The 19,132-nt window shown below is 43.6% G+C and overlaps 1 protein-coding gene across 1 annotated transcript; it reads left to right on the forward strand.

Annotated features, from left to right (window-relative positions):
• The first annotated feature begins 6,617 nt into the window (after positions 1-6,617).
• C7H10orf53 (chromosome 7 C10orf53 homolog) lies at positions 6,618-14,368 on the forward strand. The gene is made up of 3 exons (XM_074999890.1): positions 6,618-6,757; positions 11,636-11,755; positions 14,157-14,368. The coding sequence occupies exons 1-3, from the start codon at positions 6,664-6,666 to the stop codon at positions 14,219-14,221; spliced, it is 279 nt and encodes a 92-aa protein (XP_074855991.1). The 5' UTR covers positions 6,618-6,663; the 3' UTR covers positions 14,222-14,368.
• The last annotated feature ends 4,764 nt before the right edge of the window (positions 14,369-19,132 follow it).

Consider the following 19,132-nt stretch of genomic DNA (forward strand, 5'->3'; position numbering starts at 1 on the left):
TATATAGGAATAGCAAACTTTTTAAAATAATTTTGACTGATATTTATGCTTATTTTAAAGCATCTTCCAGAATTTATTTATTTAAATTTTCACAGTTGCACAAAATTATGGGTATGAGCACTTTATTATTTTTATCTATTGAAATTTTCAGAGTAGCAGGAAAATGGTGGGGATCAGATAATTTTCAACGATAGCAGACATTGTTCAGATTCAAAAAGTTAAAGCTTTATAACTATAAAAACACGAACTGTCAACATCACATGCCAACATATGCAAAGTAACTATCCATAAATCGAACTAACAAGTTCTCAGCAATATTTTTCTTCCATTGCTTGTCTGTAAATTTTGATTCAGATCATGAATAGAAATATTTTGTCATCAGTGTGTGTGCGTGTGTAAGATGACATCAATGTTTACTGATATGTACTGATAAAAATCTTATCCTTCCAAACCTACACTCTCTCTCACCAACCCACTCTGTCAATGCTGCGCTGTGTCCAAAGACATTTATGGATTGCAGTCTCTCTCAAAAAAAGAGGATTCTCATTCATATTGAAAATTCACAATGAACAGACAAAGGTGGGGAAAATCTTAATGGTGATGCATATAAAGGGATAAAATACTGCTGGCATTAACCAAGTGAGTAGTATCAGTGCCAGTAATGCATGTAAGTTCAACAGGAAACAGCTATAACAATGTATCCTGAATCCTTTATGCTATGTGAATTACAAGAATAGAAAATTGATATTTTAGTGATATTTTATTTTTATAACATAGTATAGATTTATGGCAAATGTAAATGTGTCTGTGTAGCATCTTAATTTTATTTCTGTTCTAAGTTTTATGCTTTAAGGAAACAAATATCTATATCCAGAGATATATAGAATTGAAGTAAACTGTATATTGGTACTAAGAAGTCATAATATTTAAACAGCAAAAACCTGCATACAATAAAAACTATTGCAAGAAAAGACTGGACTGAGCGTATTTAAATCAGACAGCAATTATTTTGGCTTCATTTCTTACTTAAGCAAATATTTTGAAACTAAATGAGCTCTCATGTTTCCATCTTTTCCATCTGAAGTATTTTCAGTGCTGCCAAGATATGTGAAATATGCCTCTTCTACGCTAGTCCCAGAAAGGGTTCATTTTCTGGTTCTAGTTTTCTTGGTATGGATTTTCAACACTACTAATTGCGCATAGGCCTGAAAGGCATTTGTTTTGGTTGCAAGTGTCTGTGGTAGGGTTGCCAGCTTTCTCCTCATTCAAAACTGAATACAGTAGTCCCTCAAGTTATGTGAGGGTTCCATTCCCGCGCACCCTCGCATAGCTCGAATTACATATAAGCTGGGGAGGGGCGGCTTTTTTCCCTAGCGGAACACATGCTCTGCAGCTGGGGAAGCAGCAGGAGCATGTAAAACTCCTTTTGAAAGGTAAGTCCTGGGGTTAGGGGGGCAGTTGAGGAGGATTAAGCCTGGCAGTTGGAGGAGGGGAAGGAGGGTTAAGCTTGGGTTGGGTTAGAGCTGCAGTGGGGCAGGGAGGATGGAGTTGAGCCAGGGCCAGGTAGCCCTGTGGGGGGTGGTAAGCCAGAGCTGCATGCGGGGAGGTGTGAGCTGGAGCCACGTGTGGTTTCAGTCAGGCGGGAGGTGTTGAACCAGGGCTGTGCAGGGTGGTGGGGTTGGAACTGGAGCCAGGGGAACGGGATTTTGAGTTGCGCTTAACTCGTGTGAATGCAAGTTAAGCACTACTCTAAATTGCGCATTTTGAGGGATTACCGTACCTTTGCCTCAGCCCTGCCCTCACCCACCCTCTTCTGAGGCCCTGCTCCCATTTACTCTGTTCCCCATCACTTACTCTCTTCCACCACCACGCACCTGCTCATTTTCACCAGACTGGCTCAGGGGTTTGGGGCACAGGAAAGGTGAAGGCTCTGGGGTGGGGCTGGGAGTGAGGGATTTGGGATGTAGGAAGGCACTCTAGTCTGGGACCGAGAGGTTTGGAGGATGCTGAGGGGGGTTTGGGCTGATACAGGGGGTGGGGATATAATAGGGTGTACAGGTTATAGGCTGGAGATGTGGGTTCCAGGGTCAAGTTGCTGATAAGGGATTTAGGATGCAGGCAGGTATCCAGGCTAGGGCAGAGGTTAGGGTTAGGAATGTAGAACAGTTTGGTATGTGGAACATTCAGACCATGTATCAAGTGGGGAAAACAGCACAGATTGCAGTGGAGATGAAACAGTACAAGCTTGCAGTTCTGGGCTTGTGAGAGACGAGATGGACACAATCTGGGCAGCTAATGGGGGGCAACAGGTGAAACCCTCACCTACTCAGGACATGAAGAAGAGGGCTCACCACACACAGAAGATGAGGGCTTGATGCTATCAACAGAGGCATCTGGTGCTATAATGGAGTGGACAACAGTATCGTCATGCATCATCACAGCCAGATTCTACACCGAAGTGTGAAAGGTACTGAATGTGCAATGTTATGCACAAACCAACAAAGCAACCAAGGAATGTAAAACAGACTTCTGTGAGAAACTACAAAGTGTTGTGAACCAGAAATCAAAGAAGGATATGTTGATTTTGATGGGCAACTGCGATGAGAAAATTGGAAGCATAAATAGAGGCAGAGTACAGACCATTGGAAAAGAAGGCCTAGGCAACATGAATGAAAATGGAGAGCACTTCAGAGATTTTTGTTCCTTCAATGGATTGGTGATAGATGGCAGCATTTTTCCACACAAAAGGATCCATAAGGTCACTTGGGTTTCACCAGACCATCAGTCAGAAAACCAGACTGATTACATCTGTATCAGCAGTTCTTTCAGAAGATTGATGCAGGCTGTCCATGCTTGAAGAAGAACAGATGTCGGTTCAGACCCCCATCTGGTCATGATAAAACTCAAGTTCAAGCTCAAGAGACACATCACCAAAGTGACCAACCCAGGACTGAGATTCAACACAGAGCAGCTGAAGGATTTAGAGACAAGAGCTGGTTTCCAAGTGGAGCTGACCAACAGATATGCACTTCTGACAAACCTTATCCTGAAAAATGCTACTGTGGAACAAATGTGGAAACACACCAAAACAGCCTGGAAAGCGACCTGCAATAAAACATTGGGAAAGAGGACAAGGTGTGATAAAGCATGGATCACAACAGAAACTCTGAGAAAAGTGGAGGAACGAAAGGACAGAAAAGCACCCAAGGCAGAAGCTCAGAGACTGTATTCAGAAGCCAAAGGAGAAGGTAAAAAGGCTGTAAAATAGGACAAGAAGAAATTTGTGGAAAACTTTGCACAAGTGGAACAAGCTGCAGAATGGAGAAACTTGAAAGAGCCATATACCACTTCATGGAAGCTAGCTGGGTCACAGCGTACAGTGGCTCAGGCAGTACAGGATAAGGAGGGACGTGTGCTAACGAACCCAAGTGAGCATCTCAGGAGATGGAAGGAGCACTTTGAAGAGCTACTGAACTGCCCTGGCTGCATGGAACCTTCTGAGTTACCCCCTGCAAATATACCTCTGCAAATTAACAGCAACAGACCTACAAAAGAAGAAATCAGGAAAACCATTCCCTATCCCAAAAGTGCAAAAAGCACATAGTCTACACAACATCCCTGGAGATGCAATCAAGGCAGGTAGTGAGACATCAGTCAATTTGGGACACTGAGGAGATCCCACAAGACCAGAAACATGACTATCTTATCAAGCTTCCAAAAAAAAGCAACCTGAAGGAATGCAAGAACTGGAAGGGTATCATGTTAATGTCTATTCCAGGAAAAGTGTTCAGAAGGATTCTCTTGGAGAGAATGAAGACAAAAATTGATAAACAGCTCAAGGAAGAACGTGCCGGCTTCTGAAGCAAGAGGTCTTGTACTGACCAAAGAGTAACTCTGAGTGATCATAGGACAGTCTCTGGAGTGGAACTCCCCCTCCATACATATCCGCCATACACTTCAAAAAAGCCTTCGACAGTGTCAATAGAGACACTTTCTGGAAGTGGCATCCCGTCCAAAATTACTGACCTGATCCATTCAACATACAAACCCTCAACATGCAAAGTTGTTCACAACAGTGTCTTGACAGAATCCTTCAACATACTCGCAGGAGTGCAACAAGAGTGCTTATTGTTACCTTTCCTGTTCTTCATCACAATGGACTGGATTATGAGTTGGACAACAGATGGCCATCAATGCGGTATTCAGCGGACACTTTTCAAACAGCTAGAGGATATAGGTTTTGCTGATGATATCACCCTCCTTTCACACCAACATGAAAACAGAAGAAAAGTTCACAACACAAGGCAAAACTGCCTCAATGACTGGCCTGAGCATTAACAAGGGAAATACCAAGACAATGAGGATCAACCAGTCCACCACCACCACCACCACCACCACACTGGGAGGGGATGACCTGGAAGATGTGGAGCAGTTCACCTCTTTGGGGAGTATTATGGGCAGAGGAAGAACAGACAAGAATATCAGTGACCGGACAGGAAAAGCAACAGCTGCATTCAAGATTCTTCATTCCATATGAATATCTGGAAAGACAAAACTACAGATCTTCAACACAAATGTGATGAGTGTGTTCTTGCATGGATGTGAGAGCTGGTGTACTAAAAATCTTCAAAATCACAAGCTACAATCACAAGACATTCATAAACAGATGCCTGAGGTACATCCTTCACACCAAATCACAAGTCTTTGTCACAAATGAGGAGCTTTTGAGCAGAGCAAGACAAAAACCACTTGACATTCAAATCAAGAGAAGAAAGTGGGGATAGGTAGGCCACACTCTCAAAAAAACATCATCCAGCATAGTCTGTCAAGCTCTCACATTGAACCCCCAAGGAAAGCACAAAAGAGGAAGACCTCGGAAAACATGGAGATCTACTGAGATTGAAGGACAACTAGAGTCAGCTAGAATTTTTGTCTCGAGATAGAGTGAAGTGGAGGAGACTTGTAGATGACCTATGCTCCACTCGGAGTACAAGGACATAAGTCATGTGTATGGTTACTAGATTCCACTGGTTTCCATGTAGGTTTTTCCCTACCAGTAGTACTGAAGTGACATGCACAAAAAGCAAAGGGAGAATAGGTGCTGATTGCACACAATATTGACTGTGACAGCCATGCATATCCTTTGCATTCAAAGTGTCACTACAGTTCAATCGGCACACCCTACAAATGCCAGGTACACAAGTGTAACAAAACTACCCTATCTTGGGAGACTGTCTTGGTTACAACAATCATGCAGCCACTGAGCTGTAGGAACACCACACATGTAGCCCTTTCACTAGCCTTTATTGCCCATCACAATTTAATCTTAAGGGCCTTCTGCACCAAAAAAACTCAAAAATTCTGAATGCAGTATTTTAAAATTTCAAAAAAATATTGCAAGTTTTTTGTCAATAAACATATGCAGAGGCTCCAGCATAGCAGTGGAGAGCACAGACCACAGGGTGCACAAAGGTGGGAGATCATCTTGCAGACCCCAAATTCAGTGGTGAGGCTGCACCCATTCCTGGCATAGCACAAAGCCTGGGTCTCCCCAAAAACACCCTCTGTGTCAGGTGTACCAGGTGTGGGGCAGGTAGGCTCAACCAGGCACGTATAACGGTAAGTCTACACTATGAAATTAGGTCAAATATGTTAAGGTCAGTGTTGTACCATCTGATTTTTTAAAGTCCAGGGTGCATGTCCACACTGGCACATGAAGTTGATTGTGTCCCCTTGGCATGGGCAGCTTCGACTTTGTCAAAAATGCACTGTGGGTACCTAGCCTACAGTTCCTACTGCCCCCTTGCTCGGTGGGTTAAGCTCCTAGTGTCTGAGGGGACAAGAAATTCAATGGGTGGCTCTGGGTGTGTGTCCTCAGTCTCCCGTAATGCACTTCTCTCCTCCCCCTCCCCTCGGCAACAAACAGCAAAAAGTATTGTCACACCCTTTTCCACATCCATGCAGACACCTTTGCAAAGCTAGCATGGACCTCGTCCAGCTTCGAACTACTGTGGCAAGTATTATGAACTCTTCAAGCGTTGTGCTGCGGAATATGCAGAACCCAGGCAGCGGGGGGAGCAAGGAAGACCCCGAGGAGGGCACGGGTATCTAGAAATGTCAGACACTGGAGAGGCGGAACAGGGAGGTGCTGGCTGCACTCCATGCATCCAACATAGTGAGACACTGGGGTGCCATGAAACACGCACAGACTGACGAGCCCACATTACCCTGTAGGTGTGGGATGATCAGCAGCAGCCACAAAACTTCCCCATGCAGCCGGCCACTTTTATGGAACTTTGCAAATTGCTTCGGGGGGGGGGACCACACCCACAGAGTAACTAGCTCTATGTCACACTGCATGTGACCCGGGGGTTTGTGTAACTGTGCGGGCAACGCAGCCCGGGTTTGTGCGTACGTGTGTCTGTCCGTCACCCCCAGCCCTTGCGCCACGCCAGGAGCCGGGCTGCAGCCGGCGCCCCACACTGAGTCAGGCAAGATGCGGGACGCGTAGCTCTCCACGCGCCGTCGCAGGAAACTAAAGTCCGCGCGCCGGGCCCCACCCGCCAGGGCTGCTCCAGCCCTCTCACGTGACCCGCCGTTCCCTCTGCCGTAGCAACCGCTCGGCTTGGCGGCTGTAGCTAGGGTCTGGGCTGTGCGCCCGTCATGCCCCCGCGCGCTCTGGTGACGCTCCGCTACGGCCCCTACCGGAGCTGCGGGGTGCTGGAGCACCGGTCCTTCCGCCTGCAGGGCCTGCAAGGTGCGTGGGCGGCCCTGGCAGTTGGCGGGAGGGACAGCTGTGCTTCCTCCCCTCCCCCAATCTCCTCAGCTCGCGCGCCGGGGTGGGAAAGCGGGTGCGCGCGAGGGCGGGAGCCGGCTGAGGCGCCTGCCTCCGGTGCTGACGTGGCGGGAGGTCTCCCCTGACGCGCTTGTGCTGTGGTTCGGGTCGGAGCCGTGCAGCTGCTGTTCGCCTCAGCGAGGCGCCAAACTCCCCGCCCCCAGGGAGAAGGACAAAGGCCACGTCGGGTCGGACGTCGTCCGGGAGGCTCCACGCCGTGACCGCCTTAGGCTAAAATACTAGTCTTAGATTCCTGGAGCCTCCAGGGCGAGCAGCTGGTGCACGGACGTTCGCAGCAGAGGGGAGGAGGACACGAAGCTCCAGCTGGAGGGCAGCTTCGCATCCAGTCGGTTAAAAGGCAGTGGGGTTACGGGTGGGTATTAGGCATAGCTGAGGCTCCCAGGCCAGTTTCTGGGGTTTTACATCAGCTTTCCCTGGGCCCTTAGACCGTGACTCACGCTTACGAACAAGCAACAGAGGGAACCGTCTCCAGCGTCGATCCTGTGAACAGTCTCACTCTTTCTTACCTGTTAAACACACCTCCCTCCCAACAAGCTAGCTCAGTTGTACAAGTGGTGGCAGGACTGGGACCACTTTGGCTATCCACAAAGGTAGGGTAGTCAGCATACAAGGGGAGAAGCTAGGCATGTTTTTTTAACACTTCCAGTTACTGTTAGCTTAGCTATTTTACACGCTAGACATGCTTTAAGGGAATATGTTTGATATTTAAAGTTGACTGTGCTGTCTCAGTAACTGTTTCTTCCACATCTCACCTTTGGCTAAACTTAAATGTGATGGTGATGATTATGACACTCACTTGAGCACAGACAGCTGCTAATTACAAGTCTACATACATGAATCAGCTCTAAAGTGAATATTCCCCTCATTTCTTAATAAAATACAGCAGCACTTACATTTTCAGTTCACTGTGTGTAAACACTAAAAATAGTGTTTCTGTACACAAAGGAAAACTTTTTCTGCTTTATTCCTGCAGTTTTTTATACATCACAAATGGTTTACAAACTATCACTCCAATCATCATATTTTGGTTTTTGGAGAAGTTGTAATAATGGCTCAGTGAGATGATAATCTAAGCTAATCATGACACCACTTGTCATTAATTAAAAATACTTTCTCCTTTGCTTTGTATAGTGATTTATCAGTTAACATACTAAATACATGTATTTGACATTTAACCTAGCCCTCAAACATAACACCTTAATTCAACTAATACTGTAAGTTAGATAGTAGTTCTCATCCTTTCCCTCCTATAATATCAATTTCAGGAGTGGGATTTGATTTGGGTTCCCCAAGTTTCACCTCAGCTAAAAACTGTTTTCATATAAAACCAGACTTTCAAGAGTGTCATAATACCCATTTACTGAAAAAAATGCTTGCCTGTTTTGTCTGTATGAAATCCTGAGGTTATCTGCTGTGTTAGAGGAATGATAAAGTACATCCTTATATCTGACTTAGGATTTTAAGTACTGTACTTGTAGTTACTTTCTAGCTCATGAAGTAAGCTGATCATTGGTAAATTATATTTATTTCCATGGTTTCTTTTAATTTTCCAGTTACACAAAAATCAATTCTAACTAGTAGAAGCTTTGCAACCCTGAAATAAAATTATGTATTTTCATAGATTCATTATATGAGAACTGTAAAATTAAGTACTTGGAAATCAGCAAAGCAACCTCATTTAATCTTTTAACAGATCATTGATTACTTTCCACTATGAGTTTACAGAATGGTATCTTGAAGTTTTGGGTGAAATTCTTGTTCCACTGAAGTCAATGGCAACACTTTCATTGACTTCACTGGAGCCACGATTTCATCATCCCTATGTAGCTGAGACATCAGAATTAGAAACGGAGTTGGAGGTGCTTAGACTATTATGTTTGAGGTGTAAATATTAAAAAGGTATCAAAAGAAGTTTTTAGTCCTTTAGTACAATGCTGAGAGAAGTATAGTAGAGCTGTCTATGGCTAGAAAAGTTTAATCATGATATACACAGCTGTGGAAATACATACATCATTCAGCATCCTAAATAAGAGAAAAATTATAATTAAACTTATTTATATTAATATAGCTGTAAAACTCTTTTCTGCTGTATATAAGAGGCACTTCTGTAGTCTAATTACCAATTGTGGGGAAATAAGTTGTATTTTTCTCACTTTGTTTTATTTCCATTTACAAAAGCTCATACACAGAAAATCGCCCTGCCTTTCACCACCCAGAAATAGACCCTAAAGTGAGTTGTTGTATAATAAATTGTAGAGGCTGCACAGTTGGGACCTGATGGGTCCCCCAAACAAGAGAATTTGCCAGACCAAAAGAGAGCCAGGGCTTCTGTCCCGAGGCAGACCCATGCTTCCAAGGGCTGCCATGGCCCCAGACCCATGCTCCCTGGGATCTCCAAGCATGATGCTGCTGCAAGGCAGGCAGGGGCCCCCAGCCCTGTGTGGGCTGCTGGATGCTGGCCCCAGCTGGGCAGACACTGGTTCCATCCAGGCTGTTAGACAGTGGCCCCATGGATGCCGACCCCAACCCTGGGACTTTCTGGTCCTGGAACATCCATGGACCATGGATGTTTGCAGGATGAGGGAGTCCCAGATTTGAGAGGTGAAACCTGTATACCTATTTGTTGCATAGCAGTATCTTTATTAAAAGAAAATAAAAAATGAACATCAAGGGTCTGTTTTGGCAACCTTTTACCTATATATTTTGTTTTTACTAAAGTGAAGAGTTACACTGGAAATCAATGGAACATGTAAGAAACAACAACATTGCTAAAGAATTTTGAGTAACTCTGTGATTGAGCTATCCCTTTTAGAAATTAATTCAGAAGACATTAGATAAATGATAGAGTGGACAGGACAGACATGGTACACCACCTACTGTAAGTAGTTTATATTTTGCAACTATAAACTTTACAGAGCTAATCATCACAGACTATTTAAATTCTCCAAAAAGCATTCACACGTATTTCATGAAGCCTCTCCTAAATTGTCAAACTGCTGGAAATTCAAGGAGCACTACCTTAAGTGGACTCCCTGCAGAGTCTCTTTCTTCAGTTTCTCACAGAATTTTAATTTAACTTCTTAATTGTATTTTTCACACTTGGCTCTAGTTATGCTAACGTGATTAAACAATGAAGTGGACACATGCCAACACTTAGAAGGCATAACTGTAACAGTCATTTGATATAAAAAGTTGATACTTATTTCTGCTTTTCTGGAAGAAACATTGATTGGAACACTGAGCTGAAAAGTACTGTTTTGCATTGGTCAGTGCAGTTGTTTAGAGGTGTATTTTGCCTGGGCAGTGTATTAAATAAAAAAATAACTTATTAGCTCACATTTTTTTTGTGTTCTGTTGATAAGTAAACTGCTGCAGGATTTTGCATAGATTGCCAAAAACACACATGTACACCCAGTGTAAAATACCATTTACAAAACATATGAAGAGCCAAACCAGAATACTATACTAATTATGTGTTGCTAGAAATATATTAATTCAGTCTTCCTATATTGAAGGCAGCACTGTATAATGTGCTTTAATAGACTAACTTCCTCGTAGTTCATGAAAGCAGGTGACCTATGTGGATGAGAATGAATCTCAAGTCAAGTTTTGGGAAAGCATACAGATGATATGTCTGGTCAGATTCTCCAACTATTTCAGAAAAGTCTCAAAAATATTCAGTTATATTGAAAAATAATTCTTTAAGCAGTCTTTCAGATGAATTATATGTGCCCATCAACAGTTCAATTAAAGGTTGCTTGCCTGCTGTTCCAGTTGCACAATAGCAGTCTTAACATTTCACTTTTGAAATTACCTACAGTGACTAGTCCCTTGTCAGCTCCCCTAGGGGGTTCTACATTTCTTGGTAGATTTTATTGGTATGCCTTAGACTCACAAGTGGCTCTTCCACTGCCTTTGGTATTTCCAGAGGTGTAAGGGTCTCTACTTACCTAGCCATTCTCATCATAGGCAAGTCACAAGAGGGGCAAGACCACTTCAGAAAGGTCTGATGCACTATCCTCCCACAAGAGAAGCGCTCCAGGGAAAAGGTGGGGAGAGCCCAGGCCTGTGCACTACTTTAGGCTCCAGCCCAGAGACCTTAGGTGGCCAGTAGCTAATGAGGCTTCCCCCTGCCCCAAACACAGTAGCCTTTCTCTGGACTATTTCTCTCCCCACTTCCCTCTAGCACCTTCCCACTTTTACCTGGCTCAACTGCTTCTCTCTTCCAACCTCTCATCCTTGTCTGATCCTCTTCCCTTCCCACCGCCCCCCGCATCTTTGCAGGGGACCTTTTATAGCCAGCTAGAAGGCCTTAACTGGCAGCAGGTGTCTGATTAGCCTTATTGCTACAGACTGTTTCTTAAGAAGCCCCAGTTCTCTGCTTTGGCTGCTGGGTCTCACTCTGTGAGCCTAACTGGGGAACAAAAAGGCACTGACCCAACTCCCAGTATATTTTGCCTTCAGTCAGGCTCATGTATCATTCTCCCTGTAGTCTGTCACACTACAAATTAATCAAGTGTGTTTCTCATGGCTGGTACATCAATTAAGAGAATTTTTAAGTTAGTAGTGAGCTTCTTGCATTTCTTTTAATGCAAGACTTTAATAGTTGATTTTTTTCAATCAGAGCAGACCCATTATTGTGACCAATCGTGAAGATACAAATTAGACAGTTGAATTTTGTGGGTATCTTGCACAATGTCTGTCTGCACTATGCCTTATTATCAAATCTTTGCACTTTGAAATAGTAAGTGGAAAACCAAGCAAATGCTCTTTTTTTAGCTGTATTGCAAGCAGATGGACACCAACTTATTCTAGAAAAGATACCAGACTGGAATAATGTAGAACTCATAGTGAATGGAGAAACTGTTTTCCAGTGCAACATTAATGACCTGGATTTTGGTAAGCACTTTTTCATTGTGTCTCCTCTTTGAAAGCTATTTAATTTTGAATAATAGTGCTTCCTAAGGCAGTGAAATTTGTCAATATTAATATTTAGCAATTCTAAAATGTCTTATACATGAGACTTCTTAATGTGCACGGGAAGAGAAACGATGTCCCCGTGGTTAGGACAGTAAGTTGGTGCTTTAAAGCTCAAATTAATTTCGTGCTCCAGTACAGGCTTGCTGTTTTACCTTCAGCAAGTCACAGTCTTGTGTGTTAGTTCCCCATCTGTGAAATGAGGAAATAATATGTCCCTGTTTCACATGGGTGTTGTGAAGATCTTCATTAAAGGCCTTAAGAAGAATTCTGTATAAGCTTAAGGCTTGTTTCTCTTTCCAAGGAAAGATGATCCAATAAAATGTATTACTTCTTCTTGTCTCTCTACATTGAGGATTGTGAGGCACTTAGCATCAACACTAATGGGGGCCATACAAGTACAATACATAGTTAATTTGTCCTCACAGTTTTCTGAGGTAGGTAAGAGGTCATTTCAGAGTAAATCTGCATTTGGTCTGGGCACAGCAAGTGAGGACAAACGATGAAGAGTGTCTCAACTGAAACTACAGGTGGAATTCAGTGAACTTGAGTTTCATAACCTATATAGTAGACCCCTGAGTTACACAAGGGTTGCATTCCTCAGAAACCTTGCGTAACTCAAAGTTCACACAAGTTGTGGGGAGCTGGGAACCAGGCAGCAGCTTGGTTCCTGGTTCCAATGGTGGCAGGGAGCCAGGGAGGAACTGTGACAGCATGGCTGTCTGCTTGCCCAGCTTCCTGAAGCTGGGGAGAAGCCACGCTGCCATACCTGTCTGTCCCCTGACTCCCCCAGCTGGGGGAAGCCAGGGAGAAGCTGCAGTGGCATAATTGTCTGTCCCCCGGCTCCCCCAGCTGAGGGAAGCCACACCACCGCAGCCGTCTGCTCGTCCAGTTTCCCCCAGCTGGGGGAGCCAGGCAGGCAGACAGCCACAGCAGAGTGGCTTCTCCTTGGCTTCCACCAGCTGTGGGGAGCAAGGGGCTGGAGCGGGGATCTGGCAGAGGAGCTGAGCTCCTGCTACCCCCAGCCCCTGTGAATCATAGGATTTCAAATTGTGTTAACGCAAGTTAAGCATGAGTCAAAATCGCATATATTGAGGGTTTACTGTATTGGAGTATGGTCAGAATGTTAATTAATATAGAACTGCTTGGAGTTTTCAACACAACGAGTTTCTGAGAGAAACTGCCCTTTTTGTAGAATTTAAGTTTTCTCCATGCAGTTTTGTCAAAAAGACACCCCCCGGGTTGCCACTGAAAGTGAAATTGGGAAGAGCCATCCTAATTGTCATGAATTTTCATTCAAATTTGGGACTCTTTTCCCCAAAAGCATGACTTTTTAGAACCATAAAATAGGTTTTACTTTATAGCCAGTTCATGTTAACCTCTAGGTGTTCAAAAATGTCATATAGGCCGTGTCTACACGTGCCCCAAACTTCGAAACGGCCACGCAAATGGCCATTTCGAAGTTTACTAATGAAGCGCTGAAATGCATATTCAGCGCTTCATTAGCATGCAGGCGGCAGCGGCGCTTCGAAATTGACGCGGCTTGCCGCCGCGCGTCTCGTCCAGACGGGGCTCCTTTTGGAAAGGACCCCGCCTACTTCGAAGTCCCCTTATTCCCATCAGCTCATGGGAATAAGGGGACTTCGAAGTAGGCGGGGTCCTTTCGAAAAGGAGCCCCGTCTGGACGAGACGCGCGGCGGCAAGCCGCGTCAATTTCGAAGCGCCGCTGCCGCCTGCATGCTAATGAAGCGCTGAATATGCATTTCAGCGCTTCATTAGTAAACTTCGAAATGGCCATTTGCATGGCCGTTTCGAAGTTTGGGGCACGTGTAGACGTAGCCATAGTCTCTGTTGACTACATGCAACAAGAACATCAGCTCTGTTCTCTGAGAGATGTCAGTGCCAACAGCACTTAATTCCATATTGATGCACTGGTTAAATACTTTTTTACGGAGTGGAGTGCCATCCATTTCCTGAATCACCTAGAGTGTTCATCCATTGCTTGCAATATTTCTGTATTTGAAGTTCTTCACTCCAAGTACTGAATCAAGCATCATCGATTTATTCAGCTAAGTAAGACTTGTATAGGGTCAAAGGAGAATCCAGATACTACTATACTTCCATGACATCAGGATTTACAGTGGTCTGAAGACGTAACCACTTTTTGGGAATTCTGTCAGATATAAGAAGCAGGGATGAATTTGTTTCTCGTACTTGAGTAGGAGAATTGCATGGAATATATGAATGCTGTGGCATGTAGTAGTAGTATGAGATTAAAATCTATTTCCTCTGCTATATTCTCTGCATTATTTTTCTCCTTTAGGAGGTGATGGCAAATTGGATCCACTATGCAAAGAAGCCAGAATAGCAGTGCTAAATGCCTACTGATTAATAGGCTCATGGTCTCTCAGAGTGGTTTATTGAAGATCAAAAGAATTATGTTACTGTGACACCAGAAATGTGAGGATAAAAGTCATTCTGTACATTTTCACTTATCAGTATTTTTGTGCATAATTTAATAAAATATGATTGCCAAATAAATAAGAATGTATTACCTTCTTACAGAATCAACTATATATTCATTTAATCTTAAATGTATTACAGTTTTATATGTAGTTTCTGTATGGTTTTAATATTCTAGAGCTTAGGTTTAAGCCATTTCTTCTTTCAACACATTACAGCATCACTGTGTGTAGGTATTTCTGTCCTGAAAAATCAGCGGAGAAGCTTTTCCAGATGACCACTAGTTCAGAGTTAAAGTTAATTTTAAACTAAACAAAAATATAACAGTATGGAAATGCACTTAAGCCACCTAAGTGATATCTCTTAGCCATAATGCTCTCCTAATAAAAATCAGAATCTCTTATACAACTTTAGCCATCCATACTATGCTGTCAGTCTAGCCCAATATCCTGTCTTCTGGCAATGGTCGATGCCAGATTCTTCAGAGGAAATGAACAGAGGAGGGGAATTGTTGAATGATTTATATGCTGTTGTCCAATCTCTGCATCTGGCAGTCAGGTGAGGGACACCTGGAATATGGGATTGACTGTCCTGGCTAATAGCCAAGAACAAACTATCCTCCATGAACTTACATATATATGTTATATATATAAAATCCAGTTATTTTGGCCTTTACGTGGCAACAAGTTACGCAGATAAACTGAGTTATTGGAAGTACTACTCCCTCTGATTTGTTTTAAATCTTATCTATAATTTCGTTGGGGGATCCCTGGATCTTCTGTTATCGGAAGGAATAAATAGTACTTTGTCCACACCATTTTACAGACTTCCATCATGTCCTTCCTTATTTTTTTTTTCACCAAGCTAAACAGTTGCAGGTTCTTCTGTCTTTTCCCAGTAGGAACTTTTTCCATACTCCTGATCATTTTATTATCCTTCTCTATAATTAGATACGCAGCTAGAGTATTTAGCAAACATCTTAAGGGAAGGGAGAATGGCATTAGCATGAGAGTTAATGTTTGGGTAGCCTTAAGTACTTATTTATATACTTTTAAAATATTTGTGTATCTTAAAACTTTAATTCTGAATTTGATAAATCTCTAATGCTCTAACTTCAGGGATTTTATCCTTAATTTATTGATATATGCTGTCAACCTTATGGAAGACAAGGTGAATGAAATAATACCTCTTACTGGACCAAATTTTGTCCAAAAGGTGAAGTAGCCTTAGTATACGGCTCAACTATTTATGTTCAAAAATCTGTTCTAACTTGTATTTAGCTGTGACACTCTTGGAACCTTTCCCAGCTGTGAAGGAGTAACTTGAAAATTAGTCTATTCCACCAATAAAAGTTGGTCAAATGAAAGTTATTACTACACTCACCTTGTCTAATATGCTGGGATCAACATGGCTGTAAACAACACTGCAAGCAACTGTCAAACTTAAATCCATCTTAATAGCATTTTGCTCAGGTTAATGCAGTAGTTTGAAAATGATCACTTTGCTAGACTCCTGAATACGTTTTTAAAAAGACAAATTGATTACTTACTTCCTGTGAAACAAGAAGTCTTTGTGCATCAATCTTTGCATCCCAGTGCCGCTTTTTAAACAAAGGAGCACAGTGGTAGTTGCCCTAAAATAATGTTAGGTGGTACAATAACAACTTCTAACAATGTAGCTACAGGAACACAAAAGCTCACCATTATAAAGCAACAGATAATCAAACACTACCCCTTACAACATATCCTATGAACTTCAGCCTGCAGGGAGATTGTTTCAATTACAAATGACCAAACTGCATTTTTCGCTGCATGGATCTGAGGCAAAGTAATGAAGCATGGTTAAAAATAATACGATCACTGTGCCCTGCTATGGTCCCTGATTAATAAGATAAGAATGCCAGAGGCATTTAAGAACCCATCTTCAATAAGTGGGAAGAGCTAAGCATACCTTTAACTAAAATTGTGTGAAGTGAGTTTTATTGTCCCCTCACAGCACTGAAACAATACAGTAGCTTTCTTGCTGCCTTCAAATATAATATTTCTTGACTTACTCTCAAAGAAAGGGCAGAAATAGCCTTCTTTATATAATTTTGTCTGAGTATTAAAATTGGAATTTACACCAGTGACAAAGGTGTGTTCTACACTTAGGTCTGGTATACACTAGAATGGTAGGTTGAACTTAGCTGACTTAGATCTATTTTCTAAGCAATTAATCCACACTAATGGAGCCTTTCCACCAATTTTAAGGGCTGTTAGTGTTGCCTTCGGTACTTCCACTTTTCATGAGAAGTAATGCCAAATTTGTCTTTGTCTGGTCTACTTTAGAGTAGTGCAGATGGAGCATTGTGAAATTTGACATACTTGGCCTCCTGGAGTGTCCACGGTGTCCCAATGTGACCACTCTGGCTAGCACTTTCAGCTCTGCTGCTCTCCAGGTGTAACAGAGATGGCCTGGGGAAGTCTGAATTTCATTTCCTGCTTGGCCAGCATGACAAAAAGAGAGGGTAGCATACTTCAGCAGCACATCTGACCATGAGCTTCCAGGCTGTGTCTACACTATAAAAATAACTGTGAAGTTGCTTACTTCGAAGTTGAGCATCTACACCCACCCTACTTCGAAGTTAAACTTTAAAGTAGGGCACTACTCCATTCACAGGAATGGAGTTAGGACTTCAAATTTGGTCTCCCTACTTCAAAGTCAACTTTGAAGTAAGAGGAAAAAAAAGTATGTAGACTCTCTGCTGACTACTTTGAAGTAGTGCCTAACTTCGAAGTTAACTTCAATGTTGTTCCTAGTGTAGATGTGCCCCCAGAGTCACAGATGAGCTGCAGCATGGAGCGTGCAGCACAGGGAAGGGAGAGCGGGGGTAGGGGGGGTGAAGCTGTGCTGACACAACTATAAAGCAGCAAAAGAAACGCAGACATCTATGCCAAGATCAGACAGGATACACCATGGATGGCCGCAGTGTCATATAAAAGTAAAGAAGCTCGGGCAGGTGCACCAGAAGACTAGGACAGCAAACGAACATTCTGGGTCATCACCACAACCATGTTGCTTCTATGTCCCCACACTGTCCATAAATAACTCCCAAGAGATCCCAGATTCAGGCAGCCTCTGGTGAAAGTGGGGAAGAAATAGTGGATGAGGAGGAGGAAGAGAATGGTGAGCGGGTGATCAAAGCAGCTGTCTTAACTGACAGTCAGGACCCATTTTCAACTGTGGAGCCAATCCCTTCCTCCTAGGATATCTTGCTGACAAACCTCGATGGGGAGGGCAACTCTGGTGAATTCTCATTTTTAATCATGTTACAAGTGGGTTAAGGCAATTGGGTTCCATGATGGATGCTGTATCTACACAGGTGGGGCTTCCAGGAACAACTTGTTAACTTCTCTGGGGATGGAGCAGAAGTTCTGTCTGCACATCTCCATAAAGCTCTCAGACAGGTACTCTAATTCTTCTCGTGAGGTTTCTGGGGAGGCATGCCTTACGCCAACCTCCATGATAGGACACCTTTCCACACCAAGCCAGCAGTAAGTGAGCTGGCATCATTGTAGCACAAAGGAGTGCAGCATAACCCCAAGCCTTCTGACTACCTTCAGTCATCATCTGGTCCGTATCATTGTGTGTTATTCTGAGAAGGCTAATATCTTGCATACCAACCTAAAGAAAGCAGGGGAAGCCATATGTTAACTAAAGGGAAACTTTCACTGTCACAGCAAAGTGGGGAGGAGAATCATGCAGCAGCCATGAGCGCCACACTGCAATCTCTGCCCACCCTCCCTTCCTTTCCACAGGCTCCTGGGGGAAAGGAAACTTTCACTGTCCCAGTCAAGGGGGGAAAGCATGTGGCGACTGCCAAAGCCACATAGCCCCAATAGCACAAGCCACCCTGCCATGCCTGGGCCTGCTCCTCTTCACCTCCCTGGGCTTCTGGGGGAAGGGACACTTTCACTATCCCAGCAAAGCAGGGAGAGGAATCATGCAGTGACCACATGAGCCACAGTCCCCATAGCTAACGTGCCCCCTCTGCAGCATGCACAGGTGTAGAACCTGCTGTCTGAATCCACTGTCCTTCACATGGCTTGAATTTATACCCCACTCTGTGCCTTACCACGCCTGGAAGCAAAGTCCAGCAGGCCCTTTAAGATCCCTGTGTTGTACCTGCTGTGCACAGGATGCCTAAAGGCAAAAATTTGTCCTTGGACATAACACACCATATTGTTTTCCACAGAGGCTTTTTCACGAAATTATTTTGTGTGGTGTAAAACTTCTTATCTACAGCAAATACATCTCCCTGATGTCCGTCCTTCACTTATTTTTTGTTGCAGTGCCTGCAACAACAGTCTCTTCCACAACTCTCACCCCACCCTCACCTCCAGCTGTTAGGCTGGCACAGATCAGAAGGCAAAAACGGATGCAGGAAGACATGTTCCTTGAGCAGGTTGCCTGCATGGACAGGGCACAGTTAACCGAGACAGCAGACTCCTGAAGCTGGCCTTTAAATGGCTAAATGCACATTCTACTACCATTCTGCACTTGCTTAGCCTGTAGCTGAACTGCTCCTTACTGTGGTCCAAGCTTCCTGCGTATGGCTTCTTGAACCAAGGCAGCAAGGCATAAGCTGGATCTCCCAGGATCACTATTGGCATCTCCACATCTTCAATGGTCATTTTCTGTCTGGGAAGAACGTTTCATCCTGCAGCTTTCTGAACAGACCAGAATTCCTAAAGATGTGGGCATCATGCTGTTTTCCCAGTCATTCCACACTGATGTCAGTGAAAGAACTCTTGTGATCCACCAGTGCCTGCAACAGCACTGAGAACTAACCTTACT

Source organism: Carettochelys insculpta, chromosome 7 (assembly GCF_033958435.1).
Source record: "Carettochelys insculpta isolate YL-2023 chromosome 7, ASM3395843v1, whole genome shotgun sequence".
In the NCBI taxonomy this organism is placed as follows: domain Eukaryota; kingdom Metazoa; phylum Chordata; order Testudines; family Carettochelyidae; genus Carettochelys; species Carettochelys insculpta.